Raw genomic sequence first — 19,995 nt, 5'->3', positions numbered from 1 at the left:
GCCAGAGAGCTGGTCAGCCAGAGAACTGGTCAGCCAGAGAGCTGTCTAGGCTCCAATTGTCTGTTGTGGCATGGTTTCTATGGCTGGACACTCTTCCTAACGTCAACCACTTTACAGAGTGTACTGGGTGCTTTTACACAGCACTAGCACAGGTGTGTTCATGTGGCACCAGTACGAGGGCATTTTACGTGGCACCAGCACCTGGAAAAGACAAGTGTATATGTATGGATGACGGCGATTGTACTTCGCTCAACGTGTCTTCTCAAGTATAGCAAATTACTACAACTCCCGGTTGTTGTCATTTTCTCTCTCTCACACACACACAACACACACACACACACACACACGTGTTCACTTAGTCTGTGTGTGTGGAGGCACATGGCCTAGTGGTTAGAGCAGCGGACTCGCGGTCGAGGGATCGTGGGTTCGAATCTCAAACCGGGTGATGTGTGTTTATGAGCGAAACACCTAAGCTCCACGCGGCACTGGCAGAAGGTAATGGCAAACTTCTGCTGACTCTTTTGCCACAACTTTCACTCTTTCATCCTGCATCTTGCAGTTCACCTGCAACAGACCAGCGTCTCATCCAGGTGTGGAACCTATACGCCAAGGAAACCGGGAAACCAGCCCTAATGAGCCAGGCATAGCTTGAGAAGGAACAGACAACAAACTCTTCAAGGCGGTGCCCCAGCATGACCACAGTCGAATGACTGAAGCCTGTTAAAGGTCAAAGATAAATAGATTAATGTATTCTTTGGACACACCTAGTTTGATAAATTAATGATTAAATAAATGATTGTCTTTCTCCTTGGCGCCTAATTATTATTAGTATTTTTGGTTTAATTGTTTTTTGTTTTGTTTTCCATTAACAGCATTCCAGTTGACACAATGCAGAACAACAACATAAACGACGACAGCGGCAACAACAACAACAACGATGACAACAATAACAACAACAGTGACAGCCACAACAACAACAACAGTAACAATATGACACAGAGTAGAAGTCACATGACCAAAACACACAGCAACATTTTAAAGAATTTGTCTTTCCTCAAAAAACGCAGCTTCGACGTGAAGTTCGATTTGGAAGGCACCGGCTATTCTGCCGTAGAAAAAATCGGCATCGGAGCGTACGGGGTCGTGTGTTCGGCCGTGCAGAGTCGGACCGGCGACAAAGTGGCCATCAAGAAAATACCGAACGTCTTCGATCACTGGGTTGTGACGAAGCGGACTTACCGGGAGATCAAGATTCTGAAACACTTTAAACACGACAATATCATCTCGATACGGGATATTCTGAAACCGAAAGAGGGCCCCGTTGACTTCCGAGACATCTATGTCGTGCTCGATCTCATGGAGAGTGACCTGCGCCAGATCATCTACTCGAAACAACCGCTCACCGAAGAACACATCCGATACTTCTTGTACCAGATTCTCCGAGGCCTCAAGTACATCCATTCTGCTAACGTGGTCCATCGAGACTTGAAACCCAACAACCTGCTGGTACGAGAAAACTGCCACCTGAGGATCGGAGATTTTGGTAAGATACCATTTTTGTTGTCATCTGCTTTGTTGTGAAGGCGCACGGTCAAGCAGATAGTGTCGCATTCACGATCTCCTCCAGCTCTTTCACCTTATCTTTCTGACTTTTTCTTTCTCTCTCTCTCTTTCTCTCTCTCTCTCTCACACACACACACACACACACACACCTTCTCTTCGTTCTTTCACACCTTATCTTTCTGACTTTTTCTTTGCCTCTTTCTCCTACTCTCCGTTTTTTTTCACACTCTTTTACTTGCTTCGGCCATGCTGGAGCACCGCCTTTAGTCAAGCAAATCGATCTCAGGACTTATTCTTTGTAAGCCAAGTAGTTATTCTGTCGGTCTCTTTTGCCGAACCGCTAAGTTATGGTGACGAAAACACACCAGCATCGGTTGTCAAGTGATGTTGGCGGGACAAACACAGACATACAAACATACACACACACATATATATACGACAGGCTTCTTTCAGTTTCCGTCTACCACATCCACTCACAAGACTTTGGTCGGCCTGAGGAAATAGTAGAAGACACTTGCCCAAGGTGTCACGCAGTGGGACTGAACCCGGAACCAATTATTCTTTGTAAGCCTAGTACTTATTCTGTCGGTCTCTCTTGCCGAACCGCTAAGTTACGGGGACGTAAACACACCAGCATCGGTTGTCAAGGTGGGGAGGACAAACACAGACACACAAACATATATATACATATATATATATATACGACGAGCTTCTTTCAGTTTCTGTCTACCAAATCCACTCATAAGGCTTTGGTCGACTCGAGGCTATAGTAGAAGACACTTGCCCAAGGTGCCACGCAGTTGGTAAGCAAGCTACTTACCACAGAGCCTTATCTTATTTTTTGTCTCTCGTTCTATTCTCCTCTCCCCTTCCCCCTCTCTATCTATCTCGTAACTAAACAACTAACCATCTTCTCTTTACAGGTATGGCCCGTGGGATCCACTCCTCCCTGTTTGATGGCACCAACAACTTCTTAACCCACTACGTAGCAACTCGCTGGTACCGAGCTCCAGAAATTATGTTCTCTCTCCTGGAATATGGTAGTGCTATGGATATGTGGTCTGTTGGCTGCATTTTTGCAGAAATGCTTGGCCGAAAACACCTATTTCCAGGTAAATCTTCGCATGTTTTTTTTTTCTCTCTCTGTCATGTCTCAACCTGTTGTCTAAGGTGTTTTCTTTTTATTTGATCAATTCAAACGTCCGCTTAAAGCAGTGGTTCCCAACGGGGGTCCATCTCTTGTCATCTCTTGTGAAAGGTAGGAGAGTCCAGTTTGCTGGACATTGTTGTAGAGTTGAAAAAGAGGTAATTTCTACTCTTCTCCTCTGGAAGCCATCTACTCGCAATACCAGAGGGCGCACACTCTCCTACCCTGATGTAATCTCCAGGGATACAGGCATCCAGCAACAGGACCTCCGTAATGCCACGATGGACCGTGAAGTCTGGCGTATCATGGTAAATTCCATTGTCTCGACCACGGTCGAACAATGATGATGATGATTATATTTACGGTTGGTGAAAGCTTGGAAATAAATTTTCCCTCCAGTCAATGCAGCCTTTATAGAACCATTTTTAAACTGGCCCTTTCCCTCTAAAACAGGTAATATTTTGGCACTACTTAAGAAAAGTGGTCCCGGTGCGCGCACTCGCGTACTCGCGCTAGCTAGTCGTGACTTGTCGATCCTACAACGACTACCTAGCAAAGTAAATAAAACATAAAATAAATCATTTTTTTACACAAAGTAAATAATTTTTTTAACAAAGTAAATAAAACACAAAGACACAAAGTAAGGATCGACTAGTCACGACTAGCTAGCACGGATGCGCGAGTACGCGAATGCGCACACCGAGACAACTCTTCTTAAGTAGCACCAATATTTTCCAATCGAACAAATAACGCCGCACACGAATTAAAGGCGATTCTTTAAATTGCTAGATTAGTGGAAGGGAAATAACTCCTTGCAACTATAGTGAGCACGGGAGACAACTGTGTATATCGTCACGGTAGCTTTAAGAAACTTGGGCAGTTTGAGGCGTTTTTTTTTTTTGTCCCCCCCCCGTCTTCTCTCTCATGGGGTATTGTACACCAATTTGTCTTTGAACAGTTCCATCAACGTATCAGTTACCCCATGAGAACAGATTGTTAATTCTTCGATCGACATTTCTCTAATTCTGAAGAGAAATGTCGCTGTGAGTGGGATTCCAGATCCTGCTTTTAATGCGACGCAATGAAAGGGAAAGAAGAAGTAGTTAACCCCGTCTCGTTTACTCTCGGCTGCGACGACTTCATTTAGCGGTGCTGGAAATGGGGAAAGGCAAAGATTTAAAACTTGGAGCACGGCAAGGGCCAAAGGAAATTCTGTCTGGCTCACTAACAACTTAGCCAAATCAGTTTTCTTCTCTTTATATGTGTATGTGTGTGTGTGAGTGTATGTGTGTATATACGTATGTGTGTGTATTTGTATGTGTGTGTATATATATATATATATATATATATATATATATATAATATGTGACAATTGGTTGCCATAATAAAACTCAGAGTTTCGGATGCTGGGACTGAAGTCTGCTCTGGCATCTCATCCATGCTAGCATGGAAAGCGGACATTAAATGATGATGATGATATATATAGATAACGATAGTTATGGTCAGTCTGGGATTACCCAGGGTTTAACTATCTTTATCTAAAAATTCTACTGTTTTATAACTATAAGAGTATGTTTATTCACACACACACACCACACACACACACACACACACCACACACATATATATATATACATATACATATATAGATAGATAAGCTTGTGTACACACACACATTTCAACGTCAGAGTGTGTCACAATGTTCGAGACCATTAGACCTAATCAGACCTGGGGCTGTTGCTAACTGCAAAATCATCCCAACAGCTTTCTATGCATTGATTGTAATTGTCTTTGTTATTCTCCTTATTTTTGTGCTCTAAAATTCTCTTTGTCTCTCATTGTCTTGTGTTTCGTGTCCTCTTACATTGCAGGAAAAGATTACATAAAACAAGCTCAGTTAATCATTGAAATCCTTGGTTCCCCATCAGAGAAGTTCCTCTCGGCCTGTCAATCAGATTTGATCAAGAAATTCCTTATACGTTAGTTGGACATTACTTTTCTTGTTGTTTTAATCTTTTTATGTGTTTGTGTGGTGTTTTTATTTCATCCCCGGCTTCAATATTGCAACATTGGCATCATCATTACTATAACCATCAACATCATCACCATCACTAACATCATTGTTGGCACTCCGTCGATTATGACGACGTGGGTTCCAGTTGATCCGATTGACGGAACAGCCTGCTCGTGAAATTAACGTGCAAGGGGCTGAGCACTCCACAGACACGTGTACCCTTAATGTAGTTCTAGGGGTAGATTCAGCGTGACACAGAGTGTGACAAGGCTGGCCCCTTTGAAATACAGGCACAACAGAAACAGGAAGAAAGAGTGAGAGAAAGTTGTGGTGAAAGAGTACAGCAGGGTTCGGCACCAACCCCTGCCAGAGCCTCGTGGAGCTTTAGATGTTTTTGCTCAATAAACACTCACAACGCCCAGTCTGAGAATCGAAACTGCGCTCCTATGACCGTGAGTCCGCTGCCCTAACCACTGGACCATTGTGACTCCACAACTAACATCATTACCAACGTAACTTCTGTCACTAATGCTAACATTACCGAATTTCCATCTCCAAATCCATTCACAAGGCTTTGGTTGGCTCAGGGCTATAGCAGAAGACACTTGCCCAAGGTGCCACACATTGAGACTAAACCAAAGACCAAATCATTAGGAAACAAGCTCCTTAACCATACAGGTACACCTGCACTTCATATACATGCCACATTTGCACACATAGATACACACGTACATACACATACACACTATTTCATAAACACACACACACACATACACCAAGTTAGAGAAATACATATACACACCATTATACACAGATACACACACATATGCATGTAGAGTTATATAAACACACATATACATAGTATTTCATAAATACACATTACCATAACTGTCACCCGTGCCAGTGGAGCGCTAAGAGCACCATCTGAGCATGATCGTTGCCAGAGCAGCTAACTGGCTTCTGTGCCGGTGGCACATAAAAAGCACCATTCGAGCATGATCATTACCAGCGTTGCCTTACTGGCACTTGTGCTGGTGGCACGTGAAAAAACATTTGACCGAGGTCGTTGCCAGTGCTGCTGGACTGACTCCTGTGCAGGTAGCATGTAAAAAACACCATTAGAGTGTGGCCATTGCCAGTACTGCCTGACTGGCCCTCATGCCAGTGGCATGTAAAAGCACCCACTACACTCTCGGAGTGGTTGGCATTAGGAAGGGCATCCAGCTGTAGAAACTCTACCAGATCAGATTGGGGCCTGGTGCAGCCATCTGGTTCGCCAGTCCTCAGTCAAATCGTCCAACCCATGCTAGCATGGAAAGCGGACGTTAAACGATGATGATGATAATGATGATACACGCACCAAGTTACAGAAACACACATACACAGTTACATACATACACACACACACACACCATTCTAATGTGTCTCTTTTGTCATTTTTCACAGAACTTGGAAACAAGAAACCAGTTCCATGGTCAACTCTGTACCCCAAAGCTAGCCGCAAGGCCCTTGATCTTCTCAGCAAGTTGCTGGTTTTGGTCCCTTCTGACCGATTTACAGTTGAACAGGCCTTACGACATCCTTATTTATCAGTTTACCATGACTCTGATGATGAACCTATCTGTGTCCCTGCCTTCAATTTTGATTTTGAGAAGCAGGTAAGTTATTTGTTCTTGTGGCTGTGGGTGTCTTGTTGTTGTTGTTGTTTAGCCCTGATTGAGCAGACCTATGTCCATCCTATCTTCTTCCTCTGTATAATGACTTTAGGGCTTCCATTAGTCAAAGTCAGCCGTTCATCTGGACCCCGTATGTGCAAGGCGGACAAAATTTTGGGGTTTTACAAAAGCAATTGTGTTTGGGATAAATTTGATGATTTAAAAAAAATTTTTAATGTCTTTGAGGGGAGGGGTAAGTTTATTACATCAACCCCAGTACTTGACTATTGCTTATTCTATTGACCCTGAAAGGAGGAAATGCAGAGAACTGTAAAAGTTGTGCCTATAGTAATTGGTGCATTGAGAACAGTAAGCAAAGATATCGACAAATGGCTGGAGAAGACTGAAATAGAATGCCCAGAAGAGCTCCTATAGAAAGTTTGTCTCTTAGGGACAGCAAGGTTTATAAGTGGGGTTCTAAGCACTTGAAAGACTACAGAAAACTTTTGGATACCTAAGGTTACAGGTGGTAACCTTTCTACCCACTTAAGTCCTACAAGAAATAAGACTGAACTTGAGTCAAACCAAATAATAATAGCATAATCTTTTCTACTCTAGGCACAAGGCTGTTGGGGAAGTGGGGGTGGGTGGGGCGGTCGATTAGATCAACCCACCGGTACGAGGGCCAGTCAGGTGATTCTGGCAACAACCATGCTCAAAAGGTGTTTTTACTTGCTTGTCAAATGTTTGGTGTGTGTGACTTTTGGCCCGTCCTGTAATAATGTTAAAATGTGCTCTGAACAAATAAATAATTTCTGATTTTATTCTTGCAGGATATGTCAATAGACCAGTTCCGGAAGGCCATCTACGAGGAAATTATTGAATATCATGCATCTGAGAATCCAACAATGACCTTCAATCCTGTTTTACGGCCAGCACCGAAGACAAGCGAACCGCAAACAATTCTGAGCCAAACCGCAAATGTTCCCTCAAACTTTGGTTCCTCTGTAGAAGTAACAGAGCAAGGCGCTGCCCTGCAGGCATTCGTCAAGCAGTTACGCGAGAGAGTCAAGACCTCTACCTTGGAGCGACAACACCAAATCCCTGACCGAGATGTAATACCTTTGCATCTCCTGCCCGACCATTCTTCACAGAACGCCTCGCACACTAGTGTTGCTGCCACCACCACTACCACCACCCCTGCCAACAACAACAACAATAATAACCACGCTAGCAATACTACTGCTACTACTACTACTACTACCTCCGTTAACAATCTGGAATCTGTGAGTAACCAGAAGCAGAATGTCCATGGCGGTGTGGACTGTGTGGAGCAGAACCTGCTGACCATTCCTAATAGCCATGACTTGGATGATATTGAAATGCTCAGTGCCAAGAGTTCTGATTCTAAAATGGAATCTACATCCCATCAACTGCTGGCAGCATCTTCGAAAGAGAAACAACAGGAACCGGTCGTAGACAAACAAGAGCATCAAACAATCTCAACCGACACAAGGGAGTTGATCAAGGCAGCTCTTCGGAACTCAAACCTCAAGAAACGGAATGGTAACTAAGTCCTTTGCTTTCTCTTTTGAAATATCTAAATCCCCTAAGAAAACGACATCTATTTTTGATATGTTTTTAATATTTATATCTATTTACAATATATTTTAAGTATTTATACCCAGGTTTTCACCACTCACTTCCCCTCCGCACTCCCTAATCACGCTTCTTTGGCAATGTCTTGCCACTTACATTATGACCTTCAAACCCCCTGGCACTTGCCACCATCTATATCTCTCTCTGCTTTTACTCAACCATCCCATTTATATTCTGATCCCCGTCCCTTGTGAGTATGCCTGGCACTCTGCCACCATCTCTATCCTGCTGCCTCCCACTCTCTCTCTCCTTCACCTGTACTTCCCTTAGGTTGGGTAATCATGTATTTCCTTTGTGGCAGCGCACCTGTTTCTGTCCTCCTTCTTGATATCTCTCTTTCTCTCTCTCTCTCCGGCCAGGTAACCTTGTACTTCCTTTACAGCAAGACACCTGTTTCTGGCTCTCTGTCTCACTATGACCTTTCATCTTCTGACCCAAGATAACCTCCTCCAATGCCTCCTCCCCTCTTAAAAGATTTTCCTCTTGCAGGTGACTTGGTGACCCTGTCAGTGCAGGTGCCACTTAAAAAGCTCTCAGTACACTATGTAAAGTAGTTGGCATTTGGAAGGGCATCCAGCTGTAAAAACCTTGCCAAAACTGACCTCGCCTGTGCCTGTGCCACGTGAAAACCACTAAGTCCACTCTGATGGATGGTTGGTGTTAGGAAGGGCATCCAGCTGTAAAAATCCAGCCAAAACAGTCTCAGAAGTCTGGTGCAGGCTTCAGCCTGGCCGGCTCATGTCAAATTGTTCCACCCATGCGAGCATGGAAGGCGGACGTTAAACAATGATAATGATAATGATGATTTATAGCTATCATTTAGGTGGTGAGCCGACAGAATGGATAGCGTGCTGGCCAAAATGTTTAGCAGCGTCATTTTTGATGTCCACTTTCCCATACCTGAAAGGGTCAAACAGAATTTATTGGGGCAGATTTTCTATGCCTCGATGCCCTACTCTTCACCAACCCCTTCACCTGTAATATTTCTCCTCATCTTTTACTACTCACACACAGCGCAATAGCTATAAACAGCACTGCTTGTATGACAGTGACACTCGTTTACAACTTGTTGTGGAAAGGTTCCGCCACCCCCTCCCCCCCAAGTGACTAAAAGTGGATCAACACATTGCTACAAGATAAAGCACTGTCAGCAGTCCAGGGTAAGCAATTTACTCTGAGTTGTTGGCAGAGAGCATTTAACCTCATGTAACAGCAATTGTAGTGTGTCGTGTAAATACTTCTGTCTCCCTGCTTCGTTAAATTATTTATCCAACACCAGGTTATAAAACAACTATCACATAATGTAAAGACAAGAAGGCACACACATACACATGCAAACACACACACATACACACACATTCATATTCTTCCTCTACCAATCTGCTCATAAAGCATTGGTCAGCCTAAGACTGTAATAGAAGAGGACTTTTGCCCAATCACATGGTTGGGAAACAAATTTCTCAACCAGACAGCCATGTCTCTGCCTATTTTAAGTTACAAAATTCATTTAATCAGTTACAATGTATAAGGGCCATAAGAACTGTTTAATAACTTCACACTCACACATGTGTGTGTATGAGTATATCTATATCTAATCTAAATGTCTATCTATCTATCATCTATCTATCTATCTATCTATCTATCTATCTATCTATCATCTATCTATCTATCTATCTATCTATCTATCATCTATCTATTTCTCCATCTCTCTATCTATCTATCTATCTCTCCATCTCTATCTATCTATCTGTCTATCTCTCTATCTATCTATCTATCTGTCTATCTGTCTATCTATCTATCTATCTATCTATTTCTCCATCTCTCTCTCTATCTATCTATCTATCATCTATCTATCTATCTATTTCTCCATCTCTCTCTCTCTTTCTCTCTCTCTCTCTATCTATCTATCTATTTCTCTATCTATGCATATAATTGTACATATATTTATATATTGTTTTCCCAATCCAGATGTTGAAGTGAAAGACGACAACCGACCTCGTCCTGTAACTGCAGCCCAACGCCAGAGGGAACGAGAAGACAAACGAAGGAAAAGGAAAGAAAGAGCTTTGAAACGAATGAAAGACAAAAAAGGTAACAAAGTGGATGTGTTTGTGTGTGTGAATTTGTTGCTGATGTACACCAGCAAAAGATGTAAATTAGTGAGAAAAACTAATAAACTGTCGCTTGTGTGGACTAAAATACCTGGTGGTATCTGTCACGCCAAGGTTGCATAGTTACCTCCCTTGTCACTCGCCCTCTTGTAACTGTAGTGAATCTATGATTGGTCCATTGGGAAACCTTTAACCAACAACAACTCTGTTTACAAAAACCTGTTGATGGCAGTTTCTTCATGTTTGTGGATTGTGAGGAAGAGTGGTACACCCCCAAGTGTCTATGTAGACTGATCCTCGATACTTACAAGACTTTACTTCCTGCTTGTGCTTAGTAGTTTTAAAGTAAGTCAGTCCACACAATCTGATCTCACTCTTTAGACTTGGAGGTCTGACCACAGTGGCTCAGCTGTGGTGACCAACAGGCTGTAGGTTTTACTTTGGGGTGGCTTTCTCCCTGGTGAATTGCCTTACAGTGCTGGAGAACTCCACCCACCCTGGAATTGCTATCAGGGTGTCAAAGAGGGCTCTGGACCGCCTGGGTCACTCCACGCCTCTATTTGCTGTTGAGGTTGTCTTTCTTAGCCTTTTACTTTCCCAAGGCACTCACAAAACAGTGAGAGTTTGTTCTTGGAGTTTTTTCTATACCATGCTGGTTAACCCATAGCTGGGGCCCTGACAGCTGCTATTACTCTGGTTCACATGTGGCTGGACATTCTTGAAAATCCTGAAAGTTTGCAACAGGGCCCCTTCAACTGATGCAGTTAAGTCATACACAAGACAAACCCTAATAAAGAAATAAATACATAAATAAAATGATGATGATGTTGGTTTTATAGCCAAAATTTGAAACCAATATATTTAGATCAATAATTGGTTGATTGAGAAAGTGGGGCCTCCTTCCATTGAGGGAAAGGGCAGTGTGTTATGATGCTGCTGAGAAGAAGGCCCTGAAACGGTGCACATTCTCTCCTGATGACCTCATGAGTTTTACTATCATCTGGTATGCAGAGCTTTTGACTGGTAGCACTTGCATCAGCAAGCAATTTGTAAAAAATCTATTTGTCAACATCAACATTCGTCAAGCTGGCAGAATCGTTAACATGCTGAATTAAAAATGCTTAGCTGTATTTCATTCATCTTTACGTTCTGAGTTCAAATAACATCAAGGTCGACTTAGTCTTTTATGCTTTCAGGGTTGATAAAATGAGTACCAGTTGGTCACTGGAGTCAATGTAATAGATTTACTCCCTCCCTGGAAATTAACCAGAAAATCTGTAGAGGTAATCTTAACCTTGAGGGTTAAGATTATCTCTGCATAATTTCTTTTGAAATTATAACCAGCACTGATTTTGTTACAACGTTTCGTATCCGAGATGCCAGATCTAAACAAACAATGAGATCAAAGATGAGAAATGGTTAATGGGTGCCTATGCCATATTCCAGGAGTGTTTGCTCCTTCATCAGGACCCATCCAAACCATTGATCATCCAGGTATAGGAGCACTCCGTCGATTACGACGACGAGAGTCCCAGCTGATACGATCAAAGGAACAGCCTGCTCGTGAAATTAACGTGCAAGTGGCTGAGCACTCCACAGACACATGTACCCTTAATGTAGTTCTCAGGGAGATTCAGCGTGACACAGAGTGTGACAAGGCTGGCCCTTTGAAATACAGGTACAACTCATTTTTGCCAGCTGAGTGGACTGGAATAATGTGAAATAAAGTGTCTTGCTCAAGGACACAACGCGTCACTGGGAATCGAACTCACGACCTTACAGTCGTGAGCCGAATGCCCTAACCACTAAGCCACATGCCTTCACTAATCATTCATTAATCACTAATCATCCATTAATCACTAATCATCCATTAATCACTAATCATCTATGTACTCATTGCTTAAGTAGCAAGTCATTAATGTTAATCATAGATTTTTTTTTTATGGTGTGTTTTATTGTTTTGTTTATTTGTTATTTTTTTATCTGATTCGCAGTTCAAGATGCGGAGGCTGAAGACTTGCTGTCGGATGCTGACAGGGAACTCTTGGAACGCTGGAAAAACATGCAGACACAGAAGACAGGCCCAAAGACAGCACTGCAAAACCCTTCCGTTGGAAGTAGTGCCATCTCGTCTGTGATGCATGCTGAGCAAGAAAATCACACACAGCAACAACAACAACAACATTCACAACAGCAACAACAGCAGCAACATGCACAGCCACAGCAACAGCAACAGCAGCAACCTTTACAAAGATTTCAGAACCCTTCAGAGCAGCAGCAACAACTGACACATTCAACTGTCATGATTGCTCCGTCGATCCTCAACCATTATTCTTTAACGCAGCACTCCGTGTCAGCAGCAGCAGTGGCGCCATCTGTGGCCGTTCAGTCTGCCATATCTTCAGCCGTAGCGAATGCACAGGTGAAAAATAACCTGTTAGTATCAAACGGCATCGGTTCAAAGCAGCCGCAGCAGGAGAACGTGAACAGGCCCGTCTACAGCTTGATTTGTCGCAACTCACAGCTGCAGAACGAAACATCCTTACCGGGTGAAGTACCTCAGGATTTCGGTACCCTAAACGTCGAAAACCTTCAGCTACTTGGACTTCTGAACCTCCAGAGTAGTCAACAATTACCAACCGTTATCCCTGTCCCTTATCATCAACAAACACCCTTGGCTGTGCAAACCCTCTCGTCAGAAGCTGCACTGCCGACACCCAACCTCACTTTGATCTCTACGCCTCATTGCCCGGCAAACGGCGCCGGTTCAGTCACAGACATGGTCAGTTCTCCACCGTCGACGTTGCCCCTTGTGTCCCTTTCTGGAACATCGAGCGTGTCCAGCATCAGTTCCACCATAGCACCCACTTACACTTCGATATCATCTATCACAGACAACACTTCTCCCACTCACAACACATCGCTGTCTCCCAGCCAGTTCGTTTCTCCTGACATCTCGTTGCCCGACCCCACGGTGACGACCGGGTCCAACTCTTTCTTAGCAATGGCCAAATGGAAGGATGTTACATTCGATGCTCCTCTGTCCAATGAAACGAGTGTTCAAATCCCTGAAGCAGCAGTGAATCCAAACGGCCAGTTACCACCTTCAGATACTACATTGTCAACCCCACCCCCTGCTACTGTTGACACGTCACGGACCAGGAATTTCGATGATATTCTACCAAATTCCGAAAGATTCCAGCCCAGTCACTATAGCAACCAGTTTCCATGTGTACCAACCATAGAAGTATGTATATATAGATTTTTTTTTTTCCTCTGTCTTCCCTTCTTTGGAGCTTTCCTTTTCCTATGTTTCTGATGAAGAGCTCCACTCGAAGCGTTAAACCCTCCTTCTTTCCTGAGTGTCCAATAATTCTATACTTGTTCCACGTCCTTGCGTTGTTGTGTTTTCTCTTTGTCTTTTCATGTTTGGATTAACTTTATATATATATATGTCTGTGTGTGTGTGGTGTAATGGCCCAGTGGTTAGGGCAGCGGACTCGTGGTCGTAGGATTGCAGTTTCGATCCCCAGACCGGGCGTTGTGAGTGTTTATTGAGCGAAAACACCTAAAGCTCCACGAGGCTCCAGTAGGAGGTGGTGGCGATCCCTGCTGTACTCTTTCACAACAACTTTCTCTCAATCTTTCTTCTGTTGGCCTGCTCACTTAGCCAGCGGGGTGGCGTCATTTGAAGGCTAAAACAATGCAAAGTGCATTGTGACCAACGATGTGTAGCAACATCTGATAGACTGGTCAGTCACGGTGATCACGGTATATATATGTGTATATATATATATAATTAAAGAGGAATGTAAAAATACATTACGAAGGATATATCATAAACAATTAATAATTAATGTAAAGTATAGAAGCCATCTTATCATGGTTAACCACATTGGGGAGGGGGTGTTACTGTAGCTTTATAGCCCCAAGAGATCATCGTCTCTAGCTGGCTTTAGACACAATATCAGTGCCCTTGGAGTATTTGCAAAGGAAAGGGATGGCCTCCCTTTGCAAATACTCCAAGGGCACTGATATTGTGTCTAAAGCCAGCTAGAGACGATGATCTCTTGGGGCTATAAAGCTACAGTAACACCCCCTCCCCAATGTGGTTAACCATGATAAGATGGCTTCTATACTTTACATTATCGAGCGATTACTGTTTCAATCTCATTCTGAGATTTAATTATAATTAATAATTACTTATGACTATATCAATGACAAAACATGTAATCAAAATATTTCATAAGAGAAGTGTGTATTATTATGAATAAATCAACTTTATTGCAAAGAGATAGAATATGGGTGGTTATAATGGCATTATGGTGGTTTTAACTGCTATTTCTAGACATGTAAGGGTTTTTTTGCAACCCTCTCCATTATAATTGTGATTTATTTATAATTATACACACTTCTTTTATATATTACCTAATCATTTACTTTCTTCCTTTCTTTCAATCTGTCTGTTTGTCTGTATAGATGTCTGCATGTGGTGTATATATATATGTGTGTATATATGTTTATATATGTCCATATATATATATATATATATATATATATATATAATAACAATTTAATAAATAAAACACATGCATATATACATACATATACGTACATACTTACATCTATATGTATATATACATGCATATATGAGTACAGGACACCACAAATAAACGTAGAACACGAGAAACGAAAACATAAAATCAAACAAGGAAACAGACTTTTTTTAACAACGAAAAAACAGAGTACAAGACAAACAATACAAGGAATATTCCCCTTCTTCAGCTGCCCCTGTTTCGACTCAATGCGTGTTTCGATGTATATATATATATGTGTGTGTGTGTCTATGTATATATGTGGATGTATGTTTACATGTATATATGTATGTGTGTGTGTGTGTGTGTATATATATATATATATATATGTATATATATATATGCACACACATATCTTTATATATAAAAGAAAGGTTGTGTGTCTGTATACTCCGATTTAGATTCCTAACTACTCCCACATTTTGCGATGCAGTTTAACCAAAACCGGGTATCTTATAGTCGTGATTCATATCGAGCCCTTCTGGGTATTAGCGCGTGTCTACGATGAGTCTACGATTTTAAAAATAATTTACCATCATTTTTTTCCATTTTAATGCATATTTTTTAAATAAAGGGAAGTAACTCTCTAAAAATGTCTACGATGAGTCAACGATTTTAAAAAAAAATTACCATAATTTTTTTTCCATTTTTAATGCATTTTTTGGCTATAACTCTCTAAAAATGCTTTATAGTTATTTCCCTTACAAACCCGAGCAACGCCGGGCGATACTGCTAGTATGTATATAAACCAATGCTGTTTATTCTAGCAAACCATTGATGATAACAACACACACACACACAAGAAAATATTAGTTCCACAGACCAATCACCCAAAATCACTCAGTTGCGTCTCCTAACTGACCCCCACCATTTCTCTTCTTTCTCTTGTACAGGTGAGCTGCATCAATGAAGACGGCAACAAACCAATGATCGAAGCTCCAACCAATTCCAGCACGATGGTCTCGGAACAGTCAGACGTATCCTCGGATCTTATATCTGTGCTTAGCAAGCAACTGTCCAAGTACCAGGTGGAAGACACTGTACCGTTATCTTTGGCTGTCACCCCAAAGGGCACTGGAGGGGGTTACGGTGTCGGACTAAATATTGATCTTGATACTCTTATGGCTGAAAATCTAACAGAGAAGACAGACAGGTAAATAGCAAATTCCTAAATCTGATTATCGTTATGAGGAGCACATGTTACAGGGATTCACCTCCACCCTGCACCCTTAACATGCCACCCTGATTCAGCTCTTGTAGACTACCCAGCCATTTTTTAAATTTTTATTTTATTTTATCTAGTTTCAGCTCACGAGCTGTGGCCATGCTGGGGCTCTCTTGTCCTTTCCCTGTGAACTGTATCATCATCAGGCATGGCTTTGTGGTATGAAGCTCACTTCCCAACCACATTGTTCCAGGTTCAGTCCCACTGTATGTCTTCTACCATGGCCTTGGGCCACCAAAGCTTTCTGAGAGGATTTGATAGACAGAAACTGAAAGAAGCCTGTCATATATATATATATATTGAAATCAAAATTGTAATCGATCAACATCGAATAGAATTTGTAGCTGTGATACCAGTGCCGGTGGCACGTAAGAGAATCATCTGAACGTGGCTGTTTGCCAGCCTCGTCTGGCACTTGTGCCGGTGGCATGTAAAATACACCCACTACACTCACAGAGTGGTTGGCGTTAGGAAGGGCATCCAACTGTAGAAACACTGCCAGATCAGACTGGAGTCTGGTGCAGCCTTCTGGTTTCCCAGACCCCAGTTGAGCCGTCCAACCCATGCTAGCATGGAAGGCGGGCGTTAAACGATGATGATGATATATACGGCTGTTAGGAAGGGCATCCAGCTGTAGAATCATTGCCAGATCAGATTGGAGCCTGGTGCAGCCTCCTGGCTTGCTAGTCCCCAGTCAAATCGTCCAACCCATGCCAGCATGGAAAACGGACGTTAAACGATGATGATGTTGATGATGATATATTTGCATATATCTACGTATGTGTCTTTCTATCTGTTCCCTCCCACACATGGCTTGACAACCAGTGTTGGTTTATTTACATCCCCATAACTTAGCAGTTCAGCAGAAGAGACCAATAGAATAAATATCTGGCTTAAAACATATAAGTACTGGGATTGATTCATTCAACTAAAAATACTTCAGGGTGGTGCTCCAGCATGACCACAGTCTAATGATTGAAACATGTGAAAGATAAAAGATATTACGAGCTCTCAACTCATATATGTGTTAATTATTGATATTACCAGCATCGCCTTACTGGCACTTGTGCCAGTGGCATGTGAAAAATATTCAAGCGAGGTCATTGCCAATGCTGCAGGTGGCACATAAAAAATAACATTTGAGCGTGACCGTTGCCAATACCGCCTGACTGGCCCTCGTGCTGGTGGCACGTAAAAGCACCCACTACACTCTCAGAGTGGTTGGCATTAGGAAGGGCATCCATCCAGCTGTAGAAACTCTGCCAGATCAGATTGGAGCCTGGTGCAGCCATCTGGTTCACCAGTCCTCAGTCAAATCGTCCAACCCATGCCAGCATGGAAAGCAGACATTAAACGAAAGGCCCAAAATTTTGGAGGAGGGGACCAGTCAATTAGATTGACCCCAGTATGCAACTGGTACTTAAAAAGAATATAAAATAATCTGGCAGAAATTTTCAAAACTTCAAGTGACTGGAAGAAATTTAACAAGATCCAAGTAATTAAACTGCTAGACAAATCACCATTGAAATTGAATGGAGCAGCTGTTTTATTATTTTTTTTTATTTCATCTAGTTTCAGCTCGCAAGCTGTGGCCACGCTGGGGCACCGCCATTTGGTGTTGCTACATGATTTTACTTCACGAATGCTTTTTAGCAATTGACATTTGGTGCATGAGAGAGTTTGATGCAGCTGCCCTCATCTGCACCTCCTGCTGTGAAGTTGGTTCATCTGGGACACCTGACAGGAAGAGGTCCAGCTTTGTTTTGAAGACACCTACATCCACCCCATGCAGGTCTCTCAGTTCCTTCGGGAGGATATTGAAGAGCTGTGGACCTCTGAAGCCCAGGCTATTGCAGTATCTTGTCCTACATCTTGATGACAAATTTGGAGTCCTTGGCACTATGGCACTATGCAGTGGCGCCCAGTTCTAGTATTTGTGTAACTCTTGATGCCAAAGTTTGGGACAAGTCCTTCCAGGATCTTCAAGATGTATATCTTTCTCGCCTATTTCTGATAATGTTTATGCTTGTGTGTATTCATCAATGCATTAAGAATTTTCTCAAATATTTCTCAACATTCTGTTTTATTATTTTTACGTTTTTTTTAAAATTTTTTTCCAGTGGAAAATATGAAATTTCTCCCTTGTCTTCATCACTCCTCGCTCACTGGATGGACGTCACAGCAAATATGGACATCCAAACTTTGGAAGAGGAACTTGAATTAAGCATGCAGTCACCCATGGCCTTGTCTTACAGTGACCTAAGTCTCTGCTCATCTTGAAGCTGTAGCATAGAGGACAGCTGCAAAACAGACTTCATTTTGTGTGTGTGTGTGTGTGTCCGTGTGTGCGTGCGTATGTGTGTGTGTATGTGTGTGTATACATGTATATATCTATGCGTGTGTGTGTATACATATATATACTGGTATGTGTGTGTGTGCATGTATACATGTATATATCTGTGTGTATTTGTGTGTGTGTATACATGTATATATCTGTATGTGTGTGTGTATACATGTATATATCTATGTGTGTGTGTGTGTGTGTATACATATATACTGGTATGTGTGTGTGTGTGTGTGTTGAAGTTTAAAAATTCAAGAAGACAATTCCAATTTTCTTTGTTGAAACAGTCTTCAGATGTATGCATGTATGTATAAATATGCATGTGTGTGTGTGTGTGTGTATACATGATGTACATGTGAGAGAGAGTATATATAAAATAGTTGATCCCTGACAGCTTGTCTGATATCTAGTCTTATATCCTTGATTTCCTTCAACAAGCCCCTCCCCTCATATTACCACCATCACCACCACCATCACCACCACCACCACTGCACTTACCTCTACCACCAACCCCCATCACTACCAACCTCATTCTCTGTTTTGTCATTCATGAGTTTAGTATATTAGAAACATATGAAATTCTTTGGTTCAAAGAATTCCGGAATATTGGAATAAAGGTATCAGAATAAATTATAATTTGTCCTAAAATTAATGTGTTGTTTTATTTATTGTTTTGCTGGGGCACTACCTTTAAGCGTTGTTCCTCCTCTAATAGTTTAACAAAGATAACGATCTTCTTCCCTACATTACCAAATACTTGCAAGAAATGTTTTTCTTTTTGTCAATCAATATTGTGAAATAAGATCTCATAGGAAGAAAAACAAGAAAAGTGAAAATATATCACTAATAGAGTCAATGCAATAATTAAAATTCTTTTGCAAAAATTGTAGCAGTAGTGGTGTAGTAGTAGTAGAAATGATAGTATAGAGAAAAGCTACCTATATTTCGTTAATTTGATTATTTACACAAAGACTATAGTGTGTCTTTCAAGAGACTACTACTACCACCACTACTACTACTACTACTACTATGTGGAAATCAATAGATCTATTTTTGTGAGTGTTGCAAGTACATTTGCAGAAAAATCACCAATAATCAAGCATAATTAAGTGATCAATAATAACACTGACTCAAAGTTGTCTCATGGAATAATTTGGCAAGGATCTTAAATTAATCATTAATTTGCTATTTGTTTTAATGACATGTCACAAAGCAATCTACAACATTTTCTCTCAGCCTCCATTTCTTGAGTCTGAAAATTGCAAGGAGTTCTTGCTAAAGGTGCCATTTTTCAGACAGAAAATACCATCTCTTGTAATAATAAAACTTCTTTAACCCTTCTGATGTCAACCTATCTGACTGAGACTATCCCGTAGTTCTATGGTACCAACTTTAGTGAACTAAATTAAAAACCTTCTATCAAAATTTATGCTAATTTGTGTTCTAAACACAAGTTTAATATGAAAAAGATATTTTAGAAAATTCTACATTATTTTAGGAATTAATTGAAACAAAGACAGCATATTTCAACAGAAATATGTTAAAATAAGGGTTAACAATGACAAAGTTATTTTACAAAATTCTTGATTATTTTTCAAAACTGACTAAAACAAAATCATTGTATTTCAACGGGAATATGGTAAGAAAAGATTAAAAAGTAAAGTTATTTCATTAAATTCTCC

General features: G+C 41.5%; 1 protein-coding gene across 2 annotated transcripts in view; it reads left to right on the top strand.

Moving 5' to 3' along the window:
* Positions 1 to 18,965, top strand: part of LOC115224348 (mitogen-activated protein kinase 7-like) — a 39,300-nt gene extending 20,335 nt beyond the window's left edge. The window contains exons 2-11 of one of the 2 annotated variants that reach the window (XM_029795219.2): positions 873 to 1,543; positions 2,487 to 2,675; positions 4,582 to 4,689; positions 6,171 to 6,382; positions 7,213 to 7,945; positions 10,007 to 10,129; positions 12,144 to 13,396; positions 15,638 to 15,897; positions 18,090 to 18,290; positions 18,497 to 18,965. In XM_029795219.2, the coding sequence (XP_029651079.1) occupies positions 889 to 1,543; positions 2,487 to 2,675; positions 4,582 to 4,689; positions 6,171 to 6,382; positions 7,213 to 7,945; positions 10,007 to 10,129; positions 12,144 to 13,396; positions 15,638 to 15,897; positions 18,090 to 18,249 (3,693 nt within the window). In that variant the 5' untranslated portion in view covers positions 873 to 888 and the 3' untranslated portion in view covers positions 18,250 to 18,290; positions 18,497 to 18,965. Of the gene's footprint in view, positions 1 to 872; positions 1,544 to 2,486; positions 2,676 to 4,581; positions 4,690 to 6,170; positions 6,383 to 7,212; positions 7,946 to 10,006; positions 10,130 to 12,143; positions 13,397 to 15,637; positions 15,898 to 18,089; positions 18,360 to 18,496 lie in introns of those variants that run through there. The other variant, XM_036513148.1, reaches the window with a different exon arrangement.
* The last annotated feature ends 1,030 nt before the right edge of the window (positions 18,966 to 19,995 follow it).

This window comes from Octopus sinensis, linkage group LG25 (assembly GCF_006345805.1).
Source record: "Octopus sinensis linkage group LG25, ASM634580v1, whole genome shotgun sequence".
NCBI classification, from domain to species: Eukaryota; Metazoa; Mollusca; class Cephalopoda; order Octopoda; family Octopodidae; genus Octopus; species Octopus sinensis.
The sequence above is the reverse complement of the archived record's forward strand: the minus strand, read 5'-3'. Positions and strand labels throughout refer to the sequence as shown.